Raw genomic sequence first — 19173 nt, forward strand, 5'->3', positions numbered from 1 at the left:
GTAATATAAATACCAGCTGCTAACATAGAGTTGTGAGAATAAGTTGACTTCTAGATTTTTCTTCAGCCGACCTTGAAGCAAACTAAAGGTAAGTCTTGGGGGGCTTCCATTTTGGGGCTTAGCATTGCAAACGGGTTCCTGAGTTATCACATGAGGCTTGTTGACAACATGTGTTTATTTGTTTTCAGCTTAATGGATTTTCCTTGGTAATTGAAAATCTGAATTGGGGAGGGAGAGATACAGGGTAGCATTTTGATGGCAACGACACTGTGTGCTTACTGCCAAAAAGAAAAGCTTTTCATGCATTGGGAGCATCGATCCCGCAATAATCACCCATCTGGATGCACCCAAGGATTTTAGTGCAATTTAGAGAGCCTAAACTACTTGGATGTGTCATAAATGTACTCTACAGGTAAAATTACATATATTCGTTACATCTCATCAGGGCTGGCATCCAGATTAGACTCCAGCTATGAGCCAAAATGTATATCTAGAAGTCAAAAAGTGTTGGGATACTGCCAGGGAGATAAGAGTCCATCTGAGCCCCAAGCTCGGATGCCGGACGATCCATCGACCTCCCGTAGTCAGGCAATATCAGCAATTCAGCGACACTAAGCCTCTGGCTTAGAGCACACTCTTTCAGCAGAATTCACACAACAGAAGTTGCACAGCATGAGAGCAGAACTGCATATTTACAGTTTATTAGGCATTGGTCAGAACAAAGAAATCATGACCGTCTCCTCCGACTGCTCAGGCAAGACAGCACAATCGAAAGGAACATATAGCATAAACATCCTGTGAGACAGGAACTTACGCAGGGTGTTATACAAACATCCTGCTCCCTTTTAAGGTGGAACGGAAATATCCTAACATCCTCCCCCTTTCCGTGTAACCTGTAGTACCTGTGGTTCAACCCAATTGCAACTTTTGTGCGTAAACCTTCAGTTGTTCTCTGTTAACAACCTTAGACAACAGATCAGCAGGAATTTCATTTCCTGGCATGTAGGACACCTGAATAAGTCCTTTCTGAATACACTCTCTTGCACGATGTAGCTTAATCTGCAAGTACTTGGTCCTTTGCTTGCAACTCTCCGAGTTCAGCAAAGCCAAACAAGATCTATTGTCTTGATACACTTGTATAGGACATTTCACAGAAACCCCAATGTCCTTAAACAGTTGCATCAACCATTCACAATCCATGAGTGAAAATGACAGAGCATTGAGTTCTGCTTCACAGGAACTTAGGCTAACTGTCGTCTGCTTTTTGCACAACCAGTCAAACAGGCAGTGGTTGTACATGTAGCATACTCCAGAAGTGCTTGTACCATCCGTGGTGTCACTTCCAAAACTTGCATCTGCAAAGATTTCAAGACCTCCAGTCTTCTGACTGGTGAACCTCAGCCTGTAGTGCATAGTCCCTTTCAAGTACCGGGCTATGCGCTTCAGAGCTTTCCAATCCTGAACAGTAGGATTGTTAGCATGTCTGCTAAGCAGGTTAGTGCTTACAGCAATGTCAGGTCTTGAACATCTAGCAATGAAATTCAACTTGCCTAGAATGCATCTGTACAGCGTTGTGTCAGAAAACGCTTCAGCAGTACTGTCTACCTGGTAACCTGTCACCATCGGTGTGTCTGCTGGGTTTGCATCAACCAAATTCAACCTGGTTAATACATCAGCAATTTTCTGTGTTTGGTGTACCAGAAAATTACCTGCTTGGTCCCTCTCCACCTGCAGAGAAAGATAGTTGGATACCTCACCAAGATCCTTCATGTCAAAGTGCTCCTTCAGCTGAGCTAGGGTGCTTTGGTAGAAAGCCTGATTCTTCCAAAACATCAGAAGATCATCAACAAAACATAAACAATACAGTTTGTTTTGCCCCTCCTCCTTGACAAACACACATGGATCAGCTTTGCCCTGGTGAAAACCTAGAGAAAGCAACGTTTCAGTGAGTTTTGTGTTCCAACACCTGGCACTCTGCTTGAGACCATATAAGGATTTCCGCAGTTTACAGACCATTCCCTTCTGTATCTGCATCCCGTCAGGTGGAAGCATGTACAGCTGCTCGTTCAAAATCCCGTACAAAAAAGCTGTATTTATGTCATGATGGGAAACACGCAGTTTCTCCTCCGCAGCGATCTTGAGCATCAGCCGAATGCTCTCATATTTGACCGTGGGTGAGTAGGTCTCGTGGTAATCCTGCCCTGGTACCTGTGAAAAACCTCTGGCAACCAATCTGGCTTTGTGTCTGACAACCTTGCCATTCTGGTCTGTCTTGGCCTTGAAGACCCATTTGCTGCCAACCAGTCTCATTCCTGGGACTACCGGTACCAGTTCCCAAGTCTGGTTCCTGTTTAAGGAATCAACTTCAGCCTTCATGGCATTAAGCCAAGGCTCAGCATCTTTAGAGGTTAACTCCTGGACCTCTTTGAAGCTTGAAGGTTCCCACACCTTCTCTGAGCTACTAAGAACAGCAGTTGCCGTCTTAGCAAACTCATCAGCAAATCTCTTTGGAGGTCTGCCTTTGGTCGCCCTTTCAGACCTGCGAACCAGACGCAAGTCTTCTGGACTCATCTCCTCCTTCTTAGGAGAAAAGTGACCAATGGTGAACAGTGGTTCTTCCAGTTCATTGTCAGACGCATCAGATGGTCTGACTGAGGCCTTTGCGCTCTTGTAGTCTGCTGTGTCATCACTGTCACTGACAGCAGCAGCAGCGCCGCCCACTGAACTGGAATCCGAACTCTGATCATCATCATCATCATCATCATCATCCTCAGTTTCCTCAGCTTTCTCAGCATGATCTGCTTTCTTCACATCACCTTCATCCTCCTCTGGGTAACTCTGGAAAATTCCCACATTTTCCCCCCACTTAGGATTGTACTCAACACTCCTTGTGAACTTTATGGACTTTGAGTTAGTCATCCATACTCTGTATGCACCTTTATCGTACCCCATGAACAAACCATGTGCCCCACGCTTCCCAAGCTTGTTGCTTTGTGGGGTGTGTACCCACATGTCAGAACCAAAGATTCTCAAGTGCTTGGTGTTAGGTTTCTTACCAAACATTTTCTCATAGGGAGTGCAGCCAATAGGTGATGACAGTCTGCGGTTAAAAGTATAAACAAAATTCGAGAGAGCTTCCCCCCAAAACTTCTCAGGGAGGTTGGCATCATGCAACAAGGTTTTTATTCCTTGCAGCAACGTTTGATTTGCTCTCTCCGCAAGCCCATTCATCCATGGCGATCTAGGCGTCGACAAGTCATGCTGGATTCCCTTCTCAGTCAGGAAAGCTTCAAACTGCTGAGAAGTGAACTCCCCGCCCCGATCAGTAAACAGACAGCCAATACGTTTACCATGAGCATTCTCCAACCAAGCACAGAATGCCTTGAACTTAGGAAATGCTTGCGATTTCTGCTCGAGCATAAACACATGAATGTACCTGGAAAAAGAATCAATTAGAACCATGAAGTACCTTGCTCCTCCCAAAGAGGGCGCTAGAGGACCTACCAGGTCTGCATGAACTAACTGGTAGGGTTTGGAAGCCTGCCTGCTAGACTCCTTGCCTTTTGGAGCAACCTTCACCTTGTTCTCTGCACAAGATACACATTTCATGTGAAATTTACAAGGTTTGATGTCCAAACCTTCAACCAACTCAGGCATCTTGGCTAGCGCTTGCCAAGAGAGGTGACAAAATCTTCGATGTGCATCATGAATGCAACCTGCATGAAGAACCTTGTTAGTTTGTGCAACACAACAAGTATCAGCATTAGATATAACAGGAACATCATCATAAGTTAGACAGAACAAACCATCCAACAACTTTGCATGCAAAATGTCCTCTTTGCCTTTTCTGATGACACAGACAGTCCTCTTGAAGGTAAATTCAAAACCACGCCCATTGAGCTGTGGGACACTAAGCAAATTGTCCGCAGCTCCTGGAACAAAAAGTACATCTCTGATGGTAGTATGCAAACTTGCAAGTTTCACAGTCCCAACTCCTGCAGCTTGCAAAGTCCTTCCATCAGCCAGGTGGATCTCTCCATCTTGAGGTGTGAAGGAGATGAACAGATGGCGGTCTTTGGTGATATGTCGCGTGCATCCTGAATCCACAATAAACCTGCCTTTGGCTTTCGGTGAAGCAGTGCCAGCAAACAAACCCTTGTTTTCCACTGGCGTGGGCTTTTGCAGCTTGCCCCCCCGCTCCTGGCCATCAGACTTGCCTTTAGCCTTTGGTGAAGCTGTGCCAGCAAACAAAGCCTTGTTTTCCACTGGCGTGGGCTTTTGCAACTTGCCCCCCTGCTCCTGGCCATCAGACGTGCCTTTAGCCTTTGGTGGAGCTGTGCCAGCAAACATAGCCTTGTTTTCCACTGGCGTTCCACTCCCCTTCTGCTTCGGGCCATCTGGAAACATCTTGCTCTGTTTACGTCTGGTCTTCCGGCCTTTGCATAGGCTCTGACCTTGGTTCTCACGAGAAACAGAGCTCTCAGCTGCCGACTCCTTGGCTCCCCCTGGAGGCTGGAATGCTGCCTGGGATGACATCACAGTCGGCTCCCCCTGCAGCTTGCAATCGGTGCCCTCGGCATCTCTGCATTCACTCGCATTCTGGGAAACAGCCTGGACCTCCGATGCAGTCAAACTCTGGGCTGGGATGATTGGCTGGTGGGCCTTTTTCAAAGCATCCCACATATCACGTGCCGTGAGATTTCCAGCAAGCGTCTTTATTTCCTCCAGAGAGACGGATAAGACTATTACGTCTATGGCCTTCAAATTCTGGCCCTTCCATTTCTCTGTCCGAGGAACTGGAGTGGGCTCAAATACAGTATGCCAGACTCCAAACTGACGCAGCAAACTCTCACACCATCTTGCCCAGGTCTCATAATTGTCCCGATTTAATTTAGGACACTCAGCAGCTTCAGAGGCTTGGAAAAACTCCATTCCAGCTTTTAACGTCAGCCGTGAGTCTTCTTCACTTCAGAGACCCCTTATCTTGGCACCCATAAATCACGAAGCCTGCGTGAACAGCTGCGTCCACTAGAATGTCATAACATTACTAAAATATATTGCTTTGGTAGAAATAAGTAATTAATTTCAATGGGATTTACAACCAAGTAAATTTTTTTGCAGAAATTGTCCTTGAAGAACACATGGGGGGGGAGTGAGGTCACACACTGGCCATGCCCACAATATCACAGTTGTTGCCAGCTCCGTCATTCATTGGGTGGAAGTTCTGAAGGGGAAATGATGTGCATTCTGGAGGAACCTATTGTGTTCTAGCCAAACCCAGTAGACATGAAGAATTGGGAGTGGAGCCAGTGGGTCGTGAGATGTTGGGGTGGCAACAACACATGTGGCTCCCCTCCCCTCTCTCCACACAATCTTGGATAACCTCTGGATAATTTTTGTAAAGAGTTCTGCTGACTACCCAATCTTTAGCAAGCTGGAAAAAAAACCCTGCATCAGTTGTTCCTTACTTATTTTGCTTCAGGTTCTTCTGCCACAATGAAAATGCTGATTTGTTTTTCCTGCATTCTGAGCATAGCAGCCGCTGTCCCAGTCCGTGTAAGTAGCACTGAACCTGTGGAATGGGGAAACCTGTCACTACAGCTACAGCTGGAATCTCTTCGTAATACAGTTGTTGCGCACTGTAACAACATGACAATGAGATAAAAATAAGTAAAGGTGGTGGGGGGTGTCAAAGAGATAACCAGAGCCATTTGGGCTGCTAAGCACATGACATATTTCCTACTCTGGGTATCAGTTCAGCATAGAAAGTTGCAAGCGTGCCACCACATGTGCATTTTGCTCAGTACGCATATAATAGGAAGCCCTGTTTCATAGGCTCTTCCAATCCTGTGTATGTTATACAAACAGCAATTTATCACACTTGAGCTCACCATTTCAGAGATGTGTATGCCCCAAACTGGCATTCATGGAATAACCAACTCTGTATACTGATTATATAAACAAGTCCTGGCTCATATGTAGTGGTTGCCTCAATCTCCTTCCTTCCTTCCTTCCTTCCTTCCCTCCCTCCTGTTATGCCAGGCACCAGACTCTAGCTGCTGAATCATCTTCTTCCTTTCCTTACACCAGCTGCCCCTCTCCTCCTTTGCTCAGGGAAATGTCTCTGAGCTCAGAGACATGTTGGGGAAGGCTGAGGGGTCCAGACATCTGAAATTCATTTTTAAGCTAGGCCTGCATTGCCCAAATGAAAACAAATGAAAAAATAAATGTTTGGAGAGGCAGAAGCCTCCATGGGCTGCAAGAGGAGTGTCTGGAAGCACCATGCTAGGGACTCTGGCCTTCTCCCAGCAAACTCTCATTGACCAATCCATGGGCAAGGACAAGTTGTGCCTCAAACTGCATTGTGAGATGAGGGAAGAGAGAAGAATTCACATGGGAGGTGACAGGAACCTGAGGACATGGGGAATATAGGAGATGTGGAACCTTTGCTTGGGTTCTGGAGGGATACTTTACAAAACCTCCCAATGTCATCCTCTGAGCATAAAGCATGAACTCTAACCACAAAAACATGAAATCTAACCCTGTTTTTATTTGATATGTTTTGACAGCGGTCAGCAAGTGGCAGTGCCAGCAACGAGGTAAACCATCTTGTGTATTTCTTAACTGTCTTAATTGTGTTTTTTTATGGTATATTTAAATTCAGGATGGTAAAAGGCCCAATGGATTTGTTATTGTGTATTTTGATTGTGCATTGATTTTATAGTTGTATGCCACTTAGAAGCCATTCTAGTATACAAGTGGTATATAAAATAAAAATTATAATTATATCAATAACCTTCTGTGTGCAAGAGTGTTAGTGCCATGGAAACAATATTAAAAGCACACATTCTGGAAGATGCTTTTGATTTCTGGCAGGGTTCTTTTAAGAGCAGCATGAATATGTTTGTTTGTTTGTTTGTTACCTTAATTTTGACTCCACTATTTTTAGGGCAGACCCTTCACAAGGCCAGTCCCCAAATTTAGTAAACTTCGTATATCAAACAGTATGACGGGTGTGTGTGTGTGTGTGTGTGTGTGTGTAAAAAAGCATAAAGTCATCAATCAAATACCAACCAGAGCAAATCAGTTTTCAAAATCTGCTTGATTTTGATAGGCTTTTGATGATGACTGATCTCATGTTCACCAGGATGCAGGTAGCCTTTCGAGCAACCTGGTCCTTAACTGTTCAGGGCTTAAAATATCAAAACCAGCTCTTTAATATAGCCATGCTGAGACTGATAGGAGTTGTAGTCTGTAACATCCGGAGAGCAACAGGTTGAAGAAGGCCATATACCGTACATCGAGCCTCGAAACACACACGCAACCAATTAAATTGGAACAGAATGGGTGTCACATGATCCCATAAGCATTTTGACAGCTGCTTTCTTAAAGGTAGCCCTGCAGAGAGAGCATTACAGGAATCAAGTGTGGATGTAAGCAGAGTGTGTTCAAACCACTTCCACCACACTTGCGGTGTTGTCTGTCTCCACCTTCTGTTTCTCTGTTTCCACAGCGCATTCCTATCATGGTTCCTCAAGTGCCTCCTCAGGTTCCTCCTCAGGTTCTTCCTCAGTTTCCTCCTCAGTTTCCTCCTCCACTTCCAGCACAACCATACCCACCTCAGATTCCAGCACAGCCATACCCACCACAGGTAATACCAGCGTGGCATTAAGAGAAGGGAGCGTGCCTATGCTTGTCGCAAGTACTAAGTTCATTCCTTCAATGGCACAAACCCCATTCACCAAAATGAAGAACTATGATTCTGCACCCCTGGATGCCCAGGAAGAGCCCACTGATGGCAAGTTGCAAGAGGGTGGCCTACATCGTCATCAAGATGATGGTCTCATCTAGCAGATGAGACCATCATTTTAAAGGGTGCCATATTATCAGGCTGGATTTGGATATTACTTGGGAGCAACAAGAGATGGTGCGCAAGGCTGCTCCTGACTACAGTGGTGCCCCGCAAGACGAATGCCTTGCAAGACGGAAAACCCGCTAGACGAAAGGGTTTTCCGTTTTGGAGGTGCTTCGCAAAATGAATTTCCTATGGGCTTGCTTCGCAAGACGAAAATGTCTTGCGAGTTCCTGCGAGGTTTTTTTCTCCCCCCCCCCCTTTTTCCCAAGCTGCTAAGCCGCTTATCAGCTGATCCGCTAAGCCGCTTATCAGCTGATCCACTAAGCCGCTTATCAGCTGACCCGCTAAGCCGCTTATCAGCTGATCCGCTAAGCCGCTAAGCCGCTTATCAGCTGATCCGCTAAGCCGCTAATAGCGCTAATCCGCTAAGCCACTAATGGGCTTGCTTCGCAAGACGAAAAAACCGCAAGACGAAGAGACTCGCGGAACGGATTCTTTTCGTCTTGCGAGGCACCACTGTACTGCTTTGTTGTGGGCAGCAGCGCCAACTATAGGGGTTGGAAGGGGAGTCAACCCCCTCAATATTTGTGGGCAGGGGGCTGAGCCCCCCCCCACTGAGGTCATGTGCATGACTTCACATGATGCTGGGCCACCTGAATGTGGGGCACAAGTCAGCGCCCCTAATTGTGGGTGTATTCTGCAGCATGCTCTTGATACAATAACAGTGCATTTGTTGTTGTTTAGTCGTTTAGTCGTGTCCGACTCTTCGTGGCCCCATGGACCAGAGCACACCAGGCACTCCTGTCTTCCACTGCCTCCCGCAGTTTGGTCAGACTCATGTTCGTAGCTTCGAGAACACTGTCCCACCATCTCGTCCTCTGTCGTCCCCTTCTCCTTGTGCCCTCAATCTTTCCCAACATCAGGATCTTTTCCAGGGAGTCTTCTCTTCTCATGAGGTGGCCAAAGTATTGGAGCCTCAGCTTCAGGATCTGTATGCTGCCTTAATTCTGCTTTACAGTCATACGTCGGGTTACAGCCACTTCAGGTTGCGTCTTTTCGGATTGCGGACCGCCGAAACCCGGAAGTGCTGCAACGGGTTACTTCCGGGTTTTGGCGGTTGCGCATGCAACCCGCGCGTGCGCAGACGCCGTTTGTGAACGCTGCAGGTTGCGAACGTGCATCCCACACAGATCACGTTTGCAACCGGAGCGTCCACTGTACCTTGTTCTTTAAGCCTCTCCAATACTACTGCATTATTGCTGTTGGGGTGGGTAGGATGGGGTGGAGTGGAGAGTTATAGCACAACAAAAGAAAGACAAAAATAAACCAGAGCATTTGTGCTGTAAAGGTTACAGAATCTCAGCAGGCTGTTGCAGGATATGCACTAATTGGAAACGGAGCAGTGTGACTGCCCTGGAACTTTTTGTGGGCGCAAACAGTAATGAGAGCAAGATCTCATATGTGCAGCCCAGTAGCATGAGCGTAAGTCATTATGAATGCAGGATAAATAGGATGTCTGGAGGGGATCTTAGTAACTCTGTGTTTTCCTAGGCATTGTATTCAACTCATTTATACACTAAGCACATTTTCATTGTACCTTCAGTTAAAAATAACAAGGTGATACAGTATACAATAAAATGCAATAAAATATGCTGCTGTAACATCCAAGAACTGACACATATATTTCTAGTATTAGGTTGGTTTGATGCAGTTCTGTTATGCGTAGAGCCCAAATTACTAGCCCTTCCTTAAGCTGATTCCTGGGTGGCTGAACACTTCCTAAAACCCTTATAGAATTGCTATACCACCAGATGGCACCATTGTTTCAAACAACTGTAGTTCTCAATAAGAACCTTGGTTTTCTTCCCCAAAGTCTGGTGTGTACTGTACACAAGGGGGGGGAAATGACATTTCATGCAGCTGACTGTTTTGTTGAGAAGATGCCTTAGCAACTGGACAGAGACATTTAATGAGGGGGATGTGAATAACAAGATAATTAAAGTCACATGTAGGTAGCCGTGTTGGTCTGCCGTAGTCGAAACAAAATAAAAAAAAATTCTTTCCAGTAGCACCTTAGGTAAGGGACCCCTGACCATTAGGTCCAGTCGTGACTGACTCTGGGGCTGCGGCGCTCATCTTCCTTTATTGGCCAAGGGAGCTGGTACACAGCTTCCAGGTCATGTGGCCAGCATGACTAAGCCGCTTCTGGCGAACCAGAGCAGCGCACGGAAACGCCGTTTACCTTCCCGCCGGAGTGGTACCTATTTATCTACTTGCACTTTAACATGCTTTCGAACTGCTAGGTTGGCAGGAGCAGGGACTGAGCAACGGGAGCTCACCCCGTCGCGGGGATTCGAACCACCGACCTTCTGATCGGCAAGTCCTAGGCTATGTGGTTTAACCCACAGAACTACCCGCGTCCCTATACCAATAGCAAACTTAGTTGGTCTCTAAGGTGCTATGGAAGGAATATTTTTTTATTAAGATAATTAAAGGCAAATATGTTAGCGTGATTTGTTTCATAGCTTTGTTTCTTTTACAGATGATCCCAATCTTTGTGACCTATGATCCAGCTCAGGTAACTTCTTGATATCTATGCATGGGGGAATTCTAGCACAGAGGGGGAAAGCAAGGATTCAGACTGGGGGGATAAGGGCTAGGTGGGAAATCCTGTGGTGAGTGTTTATATCTCGAAGATTAACCAGGTGAAGGTAGCCATCGGGTCTTGAACCCTTGGTGAGTTAGGGACTTTCCCTGCATCCAAAGACAGGCACTGGTAGACTGAGCAGATGAGACCAACACTGAGTCCATGAGGGCGGTTTCTGCCCATGTTGTAGAGCAGACTTCCTCAACCTGGGCCCTCCAGATGTTTTGAGACTACAATTCCCATCATCCCTGACCACTGGTCCTGCTAGCTAGGGATCATGGGAGTTGTAGGCCAATAACATCTGGAGGGCTGAGTTTGAGGAAGCCTGTAGTAGAGGGAAGTGAGGGGCAGATGGGGCTTGTCAACCTGGGAAGGGAGCCCACCTAGGAGAAGGAGCATTGATCAGTGTGTGTTAGTAATTAACCTGCTTTGCCACAAGGAGGAAACCTAGATAGTGTAACCCATCAGATTTTTCTCAGTTTTGTTTTAATGTGCGTGTGTTATTTACTGTTGTGAGTCACTTTGAGTTGCTTTTGCTTTTTTAAAAAGTGACTAAAGACGCAGGTGGCGCTGTGGGTTAAACCACAGAGCCTAGGACTTGCCAATCAGAAGGTCGGCGGTTCAAATCCCCGCGACGGGGTGAGCTCCCGTTGCTCGGTCCCTGCTCCTGCCAACCTAGCAGTTCAAAAGCACCGCAAAAAGTGCAAGTAGATAAATAGGTACCGCTCCGGCGGGAAGGAAAACGGTGTTTCCGTGCGCTGCTCTGGTTCCTCAAAAGCGGCTTAGTCATGCTGGCCACATGACCCAGAAGCTGTACGCCGGCTCCCTCAGCCAATAAAGCAAGATGAGCGCTGCAACCCCAGAGTCTGCCACGACTGGACCTAATGGTCAGGGGTGCCTTTACCTTTAATAAATTTAAATATTGATATTGAATCAAAACCAACTATCTCCCTTGTTTTCTTCTTTTCCCTTAGGGTTTGCCCTCTATTCTCAGCAATCTGCCAGGCGTGGTAAGTTCAAAATTCTGCTTGCTTTTCTATACCACCACCTATTTCAGACTTTCATAAGCAGCAGCTGTGGTTAACACTCAGACTGAGTAAGAAATGAGAGTGAAATATCATCCACAAGGTAGTTCCTTTGTTATCTCCTGCCATCTCTCCTATGGTTTCAACAGTCCTTTTTTTTTTAATTTAAAAAAAGTTCACATTTTTGAATGTCTATGCTGTTTTCCAGCCTGTTTTCCTCCTATCAGGACCAACTTGTATGACTCTCCTGGCTGGGGCTGATGGAAGTTTTAGTCTAGAACATCTGGAGGGTGTCAGTTTGTACGCACTTCCATACAAAAACTCATGCGCATTTGATCAAATGAACTGAAAAATAAATATATAATGCCAATTCTGGCTTAACCAATTTCAGAACAGACTTCTTTGTGGGGATTCAAAAGAGCACTAATCAAGTAACGTTAGTTTTGATCATTGAATGAGTGCATTTGCAGCACAATACTCAAAACCTCTCTACTCAGAAGTAAGCCACATTGAGTTCAACGTTATACCTGTTTACCAGGAAGCAAAAGTCCCTATGAACTCAGTGGAAGTTACAGCACTTTCTGAGCAAACATGGATAAGATTGCATTGTGGAATGCCATTTACTTTCTCTGGGTTGCTCCCCAAATCTATGAAATTTAAGAGATGGGAAAGGAATAAAATCCACCAAGAGAGCAACACTTCTCGTCAAATTCTGCATCGGTGTTGTAAATACTTTAGCTAAAGTGAATGATCTCATAGTTTCCTGATTGCCACCACATTATGGCAGCTCCCGGATATAGAAAACCACCATTTGAAACCAAGCTTTATATGATTGAATGAGGTCCCTTCTCTTTAGGTGAACCCTGGAGCTGAAGGTGTTGGTGGCCCATTTCTGGTAAGACAATTTACTGTTCATCATTATTACTAGATCGTAGCACAGTGGCGGGGGGGGGCATATCTACACTGCACTGTGGAAATCGGCCCATAATGTTCACCAAATAACCGTATGACTGACCTCTGTTACAAGAATGCAGTGTACTGATTTTTTGCCTCTCTCTAGATCCCTTATTCTGCAATTCCTGGGGCGGTAAGTTCATTGATCTTCATTGCATCATACTTCCCTAGTCAGAGATCCAAGGGGAAACTCAGAGGTCTTTGAATGATTGCCTGATTATATGAGTTGGTTGGGGCCATTGCACTTAATGAAAGGTATCCTGCAAAAGAAGCGGGGAGAGAAAGCCCTCAACGTTTGTGGGGGAGGTCATGGGCACATTTGGAATTTTGAAAAAGTGGCTTCCATGGAGTCATTACCTGTCAGAACCAAAAAAATCAAAGTGGCTCGTGATGCATCAGAGTTTGGAAGAACAAAGGGTTAGGAAGAACTATAAGCACAGTTCAGTTTGGCACTAAAAACAAATTCCTGGGCTCAGAATTCTTTAACTCTTAAGTCAGGGGTCACCAGTCTCTTGGGGTCCGTGGACACATTTGAGATCTGGAGAAACTGTTGCAGACCACATGCAATGACCAGTCACACCCTGAGACCTATTCCATTGGCTACAGTGGAATACTACTTTCAAGTGTAATTTCAGAAGTGGGAGGGGTACCTTCTGAGTACCAGGAAAGGTACCTGGATGTGAATCAATGTTTTTTGCAGATGGTTCTATTGGTGGATTTCAGTTTCTGGGTGCGGGAAGTGGGTAGCAAAGAAAGCATATTCCTTTCTGCCTGATATCTGCCCACAGCTTTCTTGGAGGATACCAAGAATCATGTCAAACGCTTTTCAACAGTCTTACTGTCTTACACATTTTTAGGGCTTCCCACCTATTGTGGGGGTAAGTAGTTTCCTACTTCTATTGGTACTAAGAACAACCAGCTGGAGTCTGGGGGGGCTGGTTTGTGCCCCCTCAAAATTGTGCACCCAAGGCCACAGCCTTTCTGCTTCCCCCACTATGCCCCTGCCCTACCGAAAAGGTTCAGTTTCTATGTCCCTCATCCACAGTCATGCTTGTCCCATGCCTTTCCCAGATAAAACCTGTTCTTTAGCTCAAAATCGGAACAAAACCTCAACTTGCCATTTGCTCTGAGTACTAAAGAATGCCCCCCCCCCCCCATGGAGATAGCAATGGGATAAGAGGGAAAGCTGGGATAGCTCTGTCAGTAGAGCATGAGGCTCTTAATCTCAGGGCCATGGGTTCAAAAAAATTCTGCAATGCTGGGGGTTGTGAGAGATGACCCTTGTGGTCCCTTTCAACTCTTCAGTCCTATGAGTCTATGCCCTATGGGGAGGAGGCCTAAAGCATGTGCATGAACTCTACAGCATGTGCATGAACTCTACAGCATGTGCATGAACTCCCAAAGGCTTCCCCTAACATCTCCTCAAAAAGCATAACATAGTATTATGAACAAATCATGGTTTATGAATGAGCCTCAGGGCTGAGTACTCCTCACCCTCTTCATGGCTTGTGTTAAGCCAGAGTTCCCCATTACATCTGAACTGATAAACTTTGACTGAATGATGGGATAATAAACCATCCAGGGCCGTGGGGGTTGAAGCTTTAAAAGATCATCCAAACTGGGACAGAGTTTTACTAGGGACCAGAATCAGACATTGGGAACAAGTGCTGTCTACATACTTTCTGTATAAGAACTTTTAACTAATGAAACATTACTTTCTTCAACAGAAATAGCATCCCAGCTGAGATACCCTCCTGCGGTATGTACCAAATGTTTTGTTGGCAAATTCCATTTCATATCATTTATAGCTTTGCTGCTTTATGAAATGCTTAACTGTCAGCAAGCCAAGGCACAAGGCTTATGTTTAATACTAGTATGCCAAAACCTGTACAGCATCCCGTCATGTGTGCCAACTTCCCTCACTTATTCAGGACACATTCCAGTGAATGTTGAAAAATGCTTAAGGCTACAATAATATTCCATATACCTGAGAGCAGGTTTCATTGTATCCCCAAGTAAAAACGCATAAAATTGGGCTGGGTGCCCCATGGCTTTCGGTGAAACAGAAACCAATGGGATTTTCGAGGACTTTGTTTTGGCTGAATTATACCCTTGGAGGGCAGATTTGTAGCGCAATGAGACAAGTGACCAGGGCCATCCCAAGACAGTTTGGATGTCCAAGGAAAACTACAAAATGGCATCCCCCTCCCCACCAGGGAAGAAGGGATGAGTTAAGATCTACATCAGGAACAGGAGGAGAATAATGATCTACATCTGCTGCCCCTGTGGGTCCTGCCGCCTGAGGCAGTTGCTTCACCTTGCCTCATGGGTGGGCCGGCCCTGCAAGCTTGTAAATCTCTGTCACACCTCAAATCAGAATATTGGTCTATCAAGTTCAATATTGTATACATTAACTAGAAATGGCTCTCTAGAATTTTCAGGCCAAGGTCTTTTTCCTAACCCTATCTGGGATCTTCTAGGTACAAAGTGTATGCTCTACTACAGAGTGAAGCAGAGTAGATTGATGGGATCTTGCAAAAGAGACAGAGAGAGAGAGAGAGTTGTTGCCTATGCTTTTTAAACCCAGTTGTAAGAGATTCGTTCAGCTTCAAATCTGATTTTGTGTTCTAAAGGTGACAGCAAGAACATGAAGGATGTGTTCCATGCCTGCTTTTACTTCCCTGCTGCAGTCTTCAAGCCACATTTGTATGCATCTTGAATGGCAGTTATTTGCTTTAAATGGCTATAAGTAATAGTAATTTCCTTTTTTGACAACGATACACCATCTGTCATCTCTTGTGAAGAATTGTTTTCACCTAATGCAATATAAAAGCACCAGCTTCTAATCTAAGCAGCGTTCATATTTGATTGGGTAAATGTAAGCACTGACAGTTCCATTTTGAAATTGTCAAAGTTTAAAAGAAAAGACCACGGTTTTAACTATGGGTTTAAAGTTCATTAACACCACTAAAGATGATAAATGTATGAATACTGCATTGTGTAACACATAGATAGAAATGCATAAATTTTGGTTTGCTGCTCTGCCTCAGTAAGTGATTGAAATGTCTCGCTTAACAGATTTCAGTCAAATAGGTCACTTTCAGTTAATTGTGTTTTAATTCCATTCCAATCAATGGGAAAAAATAGTTATGACTAACTTAAGTCCCACGGTACTAAGATGTAACTAACAGTACCCAGCCGACAATATCTTTTATGTTTCTTGCTGGAAAGTGGGAGGGGTATTCACTTTAAAAATTGCATGAATAAAGAATACAAATGAGCACATCAAATTTATGGTCTGTTTGGAGCAGAATCAACACGTCACAATTTTTCACACCTCAGTATTTTTGGTTTTTCTCTTCCATGTAGATTCAGTAGCTTCTGACAAAGCCTAACCACAGTGCTGGCCCAGTTTGCACATAACAGTAAGCCATGGTTTGCTTAATGAACCACAATTAACAATGTGTTATTCCACAAGTGACTGAAGAAACTGTTGATATCAAGCCTTGTCATTCAGAGGCATTTGGCACTCTCCAGGTGCCCGGCTTGAATCCTTGTGACCTCCTGTCTGCAACTCCCGGCAGGATCAAGGGAGGTCTCCAATCGGCGATTCTTCCCAACGTGAAAGAAGAACACAGCCACTCCTCCTCCCTCACTCCCTGCCATCCCCAGGGAGGGGAAAGAGACAGACAGAAATGTATTTACATGCCTTTATTTCTGTCTTTCCTCAGTGCAGAGAACAACATGTCTGCACTCTCTGATACCCAGCTGCAGAGAGAGAATAACTCCACCCATGTACATCCAGTACAGGGTCATGTGACACTCTGAGCTAACATCCGGTGCTCAGTGCACATAATAGACTGTCCCTTCTTCCCACGGTACAGTCCCAAAACATCAACATCCTGTTTGGCTTTCCAGCCATCTGGAGCACTCAGCAGCATTGCTCCTTTTTCGTAACAACCTCCCCCAAAAGAATCAATGCATGTTGCGGCAAGCAAAGCGTGATCCAGAGAAGAAAACAAACAGTTGTTATACACATAACACTCCCCTGTTGTTTCAGTTCCACCCTTGGAACTACCCGCCACTGGTTTCCCCAGTGTACCTCTCTGGTTGTCTGGCTTCCAAGGAATGAGTGCATCTGCATTACCTTGGCTAGCAACTCTCTGTTGTGTCTTTGTCTCTGACTTAGACACAGCTCCAACCTGTCCTCGGTTGTGTATTACAGCAACACATGCAACAGCTAAGTTAGCAAACTCTTTTGAGTACCTCTTGGGTGGTTGACCCTTTGTAACTCTCTCAGACCTGCGTATGAGGTGCTGATCCTCTCTGCTCACTGGTTCTGTCTCAGGACTCTTAGGAGAACCAGTTCCAACAGTAAACAGTGGTTCATCCTTCACCTGTGAAGGTCTATCCAATGTGTGAGATTTCCTCTCAATGACTGTGACAACTGAGCTCTCTGAGCTATCACTGTCGCTCTCAGTACCACTGTACTCTGTGAAATCATCATCATCATCTGAATCGTCCTCTGTGGGAAATGTGTGTACTATCACTCTCTCCTGTTCAGGAGCACTCTCTAGAAATTTTGTGAGAATCACCTGACCAGATTCAGACAAAATTACTCTGTAGAGACCCTTTTCATATCCCACAAAAATGCCTCTGGCATTCTTTACTCCACCTGGAGCTTCTGTCCTCACATGAGACCCAAAAACCTTGAAATGGGCAACAGAAGGTTTTCTCTGGAACAGTTTCTCAAAAGGAGAACTTCCCAACTCTCTTGAAACCTTTCTCACCCACGCATGACAAAACGACATGAGTGACTCCGCCCAGAACTCATGTGGCAGATGTGAACTAAGCAATTGCGCATTCATTCCCTTTTGCAATTCTTTGTTCACTTTTACACAAACACCCCTGTTCCACGCTTCCGCTGAAACAGCAATCTTGTGTCTGATCCCCTTCTTCTGCAGGAACCTCTGGAAATCCTGTAAAAGAAAAATCTGCTTCTCATCTGTCAAAAGACAATCAATGTTAGCATCATGCATATCTTTAACTTTGTCACAAAACTCCTGAAACCTTTCTAAGGCTTCCTGTGGCCTTTTTAACACATAAACCCAGACAAAGTTAGAGAAATGATCCACACACACAAGATAATATCTTGCATTGCCTCTAGATGGTTCTAGAGGACCAATCACATCAGCATACACCCGCTGAAATGCTCTGTCGACCCTGGCCACCTTCTTGGTGCTCGTTTTGGTCACACCTGCAAGAGAAATCATGTTAGACTCAGAATTACATTCCATGTAATCACTTTGGTCAAAAGTCAACAAATACAGTCCACCTTTCTGTCTGGCAGAAAGATATAACTCTCCATCTTTGAAGATCTTGCAGCTCTCAGCATCGTAGGACAATCTCAGTCCTTTCTTTGCAATCTGCGAAACACTCAGCAGATTGAACTTCAGTTCAGGAACCAAGTAAACATTGTTTATTGTCAAGTTCAGACTCTTAAGATAGACAGTCCCCACGCCGGCCGCTTCCAGCTCCTGACCGTTGGCCTGTGTCACAGCGAAGCTTTGCTTCTTAAACGATGAAAAGAGTCCTCTGTGTGGGGACATATGAACCGTCGCTGCAGTGTCGATAATAAACGCGTTCCCAACATCTGGCGTGGTTCCTTTCGCCATCAAAGCCCTTGCAGGTTCCACCATAGGCTTGGTATGACCTTTGCCTGCTGCCTCAGGCTTTGCTGAGCGGCCCTTCGCTCCTTTCGGCTGGCGTGGCTTTTTGCAGCTCCGCTGACAATGCCCAGCCTGTCCACAACTGTAAACTCGGACAGCGTTCAAAGCTACAGCATCCTCTCCAGTAGCAACATCAGTGGGGGAATTAGAACTCCATTCTTCCCTCCCCCTGTCCTTGGCATCCATTTTGAATCCAAGTCTCAGCTCTCTCACTCGAGCTAGTTAAAATCCCAAAAGCTCCTTTTGAGCTGTCTTTCTGCCTCTCTCTCAGGCAGGCAATTCTCAAAGCTGTCTCAAAGTCAAAACAACTTTCGCTTTCCCGGCTCTGACTGAGCCAGCCCCAGGTGTCAGTAGTTTTCCACTTACTGACTGTCGTTGCTTAGCAACCTTCCCCGAGACGGGAATCCTTATCTCACCACAGGAATTTCTGGTATGCAAGCCTTTCTTTCAGAGCTTGTTTTGCCAAACGCAGCTCTCTCGTGAACCAGAGAATAAATCAATCTGCATTCACACTTTTAGCCCTATATTCAGCATACCTTTTTAGGGCTCCGTTGCTTGGAAAACACCCCCTCTTGGTGTCCTTCCGTCTGTTCAGCTTCTGGCTGCAATGCAGACGTTATCTTCTTTCCTTGGTGCAGAGGATGGCACACGATCCATCAACCTCTCACCTCTCATGCTGATTCCAATGGATCAGATAACCAGCAGCGTCTGCTACCAGATATTGATATCAAGCCTTGTCATTCAGAGGCATTTGGCACTCTCCAGGTGCCCGGCTTGAATCCTTGTGACCTCCTGTCTGCGACTCCCGGCAGGATCAAGGGAGGTCTCCAATCGGCGATTCTTCCCAACGTGAAAGAAGAACACAGCCACTCCTCCTCCCTCACTCCCTGCCATCCCCAGGGAGGGGAAAGAGACAGACAGAAATGTATTTACATGCCTTTATTTCTGTCTTTCCTCAGTGCA

General features: G+C 45.5%; 2 protein-coding genes across 2 annotated transcripts in view; one reads left to right on the forward strand and one right to left on the reverse strand.

Annotated features, from left to right (window-relative positions):
• The window catches only part of NUDT9 (nudix hydrolase 9), a 37227-nt gene that overhangs the window by 4702 nt on the left and 13352 nt on the right, over positions 1 to 19173 (reverse strand). The gene's annotated exons all lie outside the window — the stretch shown is intronic.
• On the forward strand, positions 33 to 15771 carry LOC310742473 (uncharacterized protein). The gene is made up of 11 exons (XM_083572014.1): positions 33 to 88; positions 5483 to 5556; positions 6570 to 6599; positions 7514 to 7651; positions 10398 to 10433; positions 11477 to 11512; positions 12384 to 12422; positions 12588 to 12614; positions 13339 to 13359; positions 14209 to 14240; positions 15115 to 15771. The coding sequence occupies exons 2-10, from the start codon at positions 5497 to 5499 to the stop codon at positions 14212 to 14214; spliced, it is 393 nt and encodes a 130-aa protein (XP_083428140.1). The 5' UTR covers positions 33 to 88; positions 5483 to 5496; the 3' UTR covers positions 14215 to 14240; positions 15115 to 15771.

Source organism: Podarcis filfolensis, assembly GCF_964270895.1.
Source record: "Podarcis filfolensis genome assembly, chromosome: 9".
NCBI lineage: Eukaryota > Metazoa > Chordata > Lepidosauria > Squamata > Lacertidae > Podarcis > Podarcis filfolensis.

Excerpts from the sequence above, each read along its gene's own strand:
- LOC310742473 (XM_083572014.1), top strand. The coding sequence starts at position 5,497 with ATGAAAATGCTGATTTGTTTTTCCTGCATTCTGAGCATAGCAGCCGCT. Across the intron at positions 10,434-11,476 it reads TGACCTATGATCCAGCTCAG|GGTTTGCCCTCTATTCTCAG; the intron begins GTAACTTCTTGA and ends CTTTTCCCTTAG. Across the intron at positions 12,615-13,338 it reads ATTCTGCAATTCCTGGGGCG|GGCTTCCCACCTATTGTGGG; the intron begins GTAAGTTCATTG and ends ACACATTTTTAG.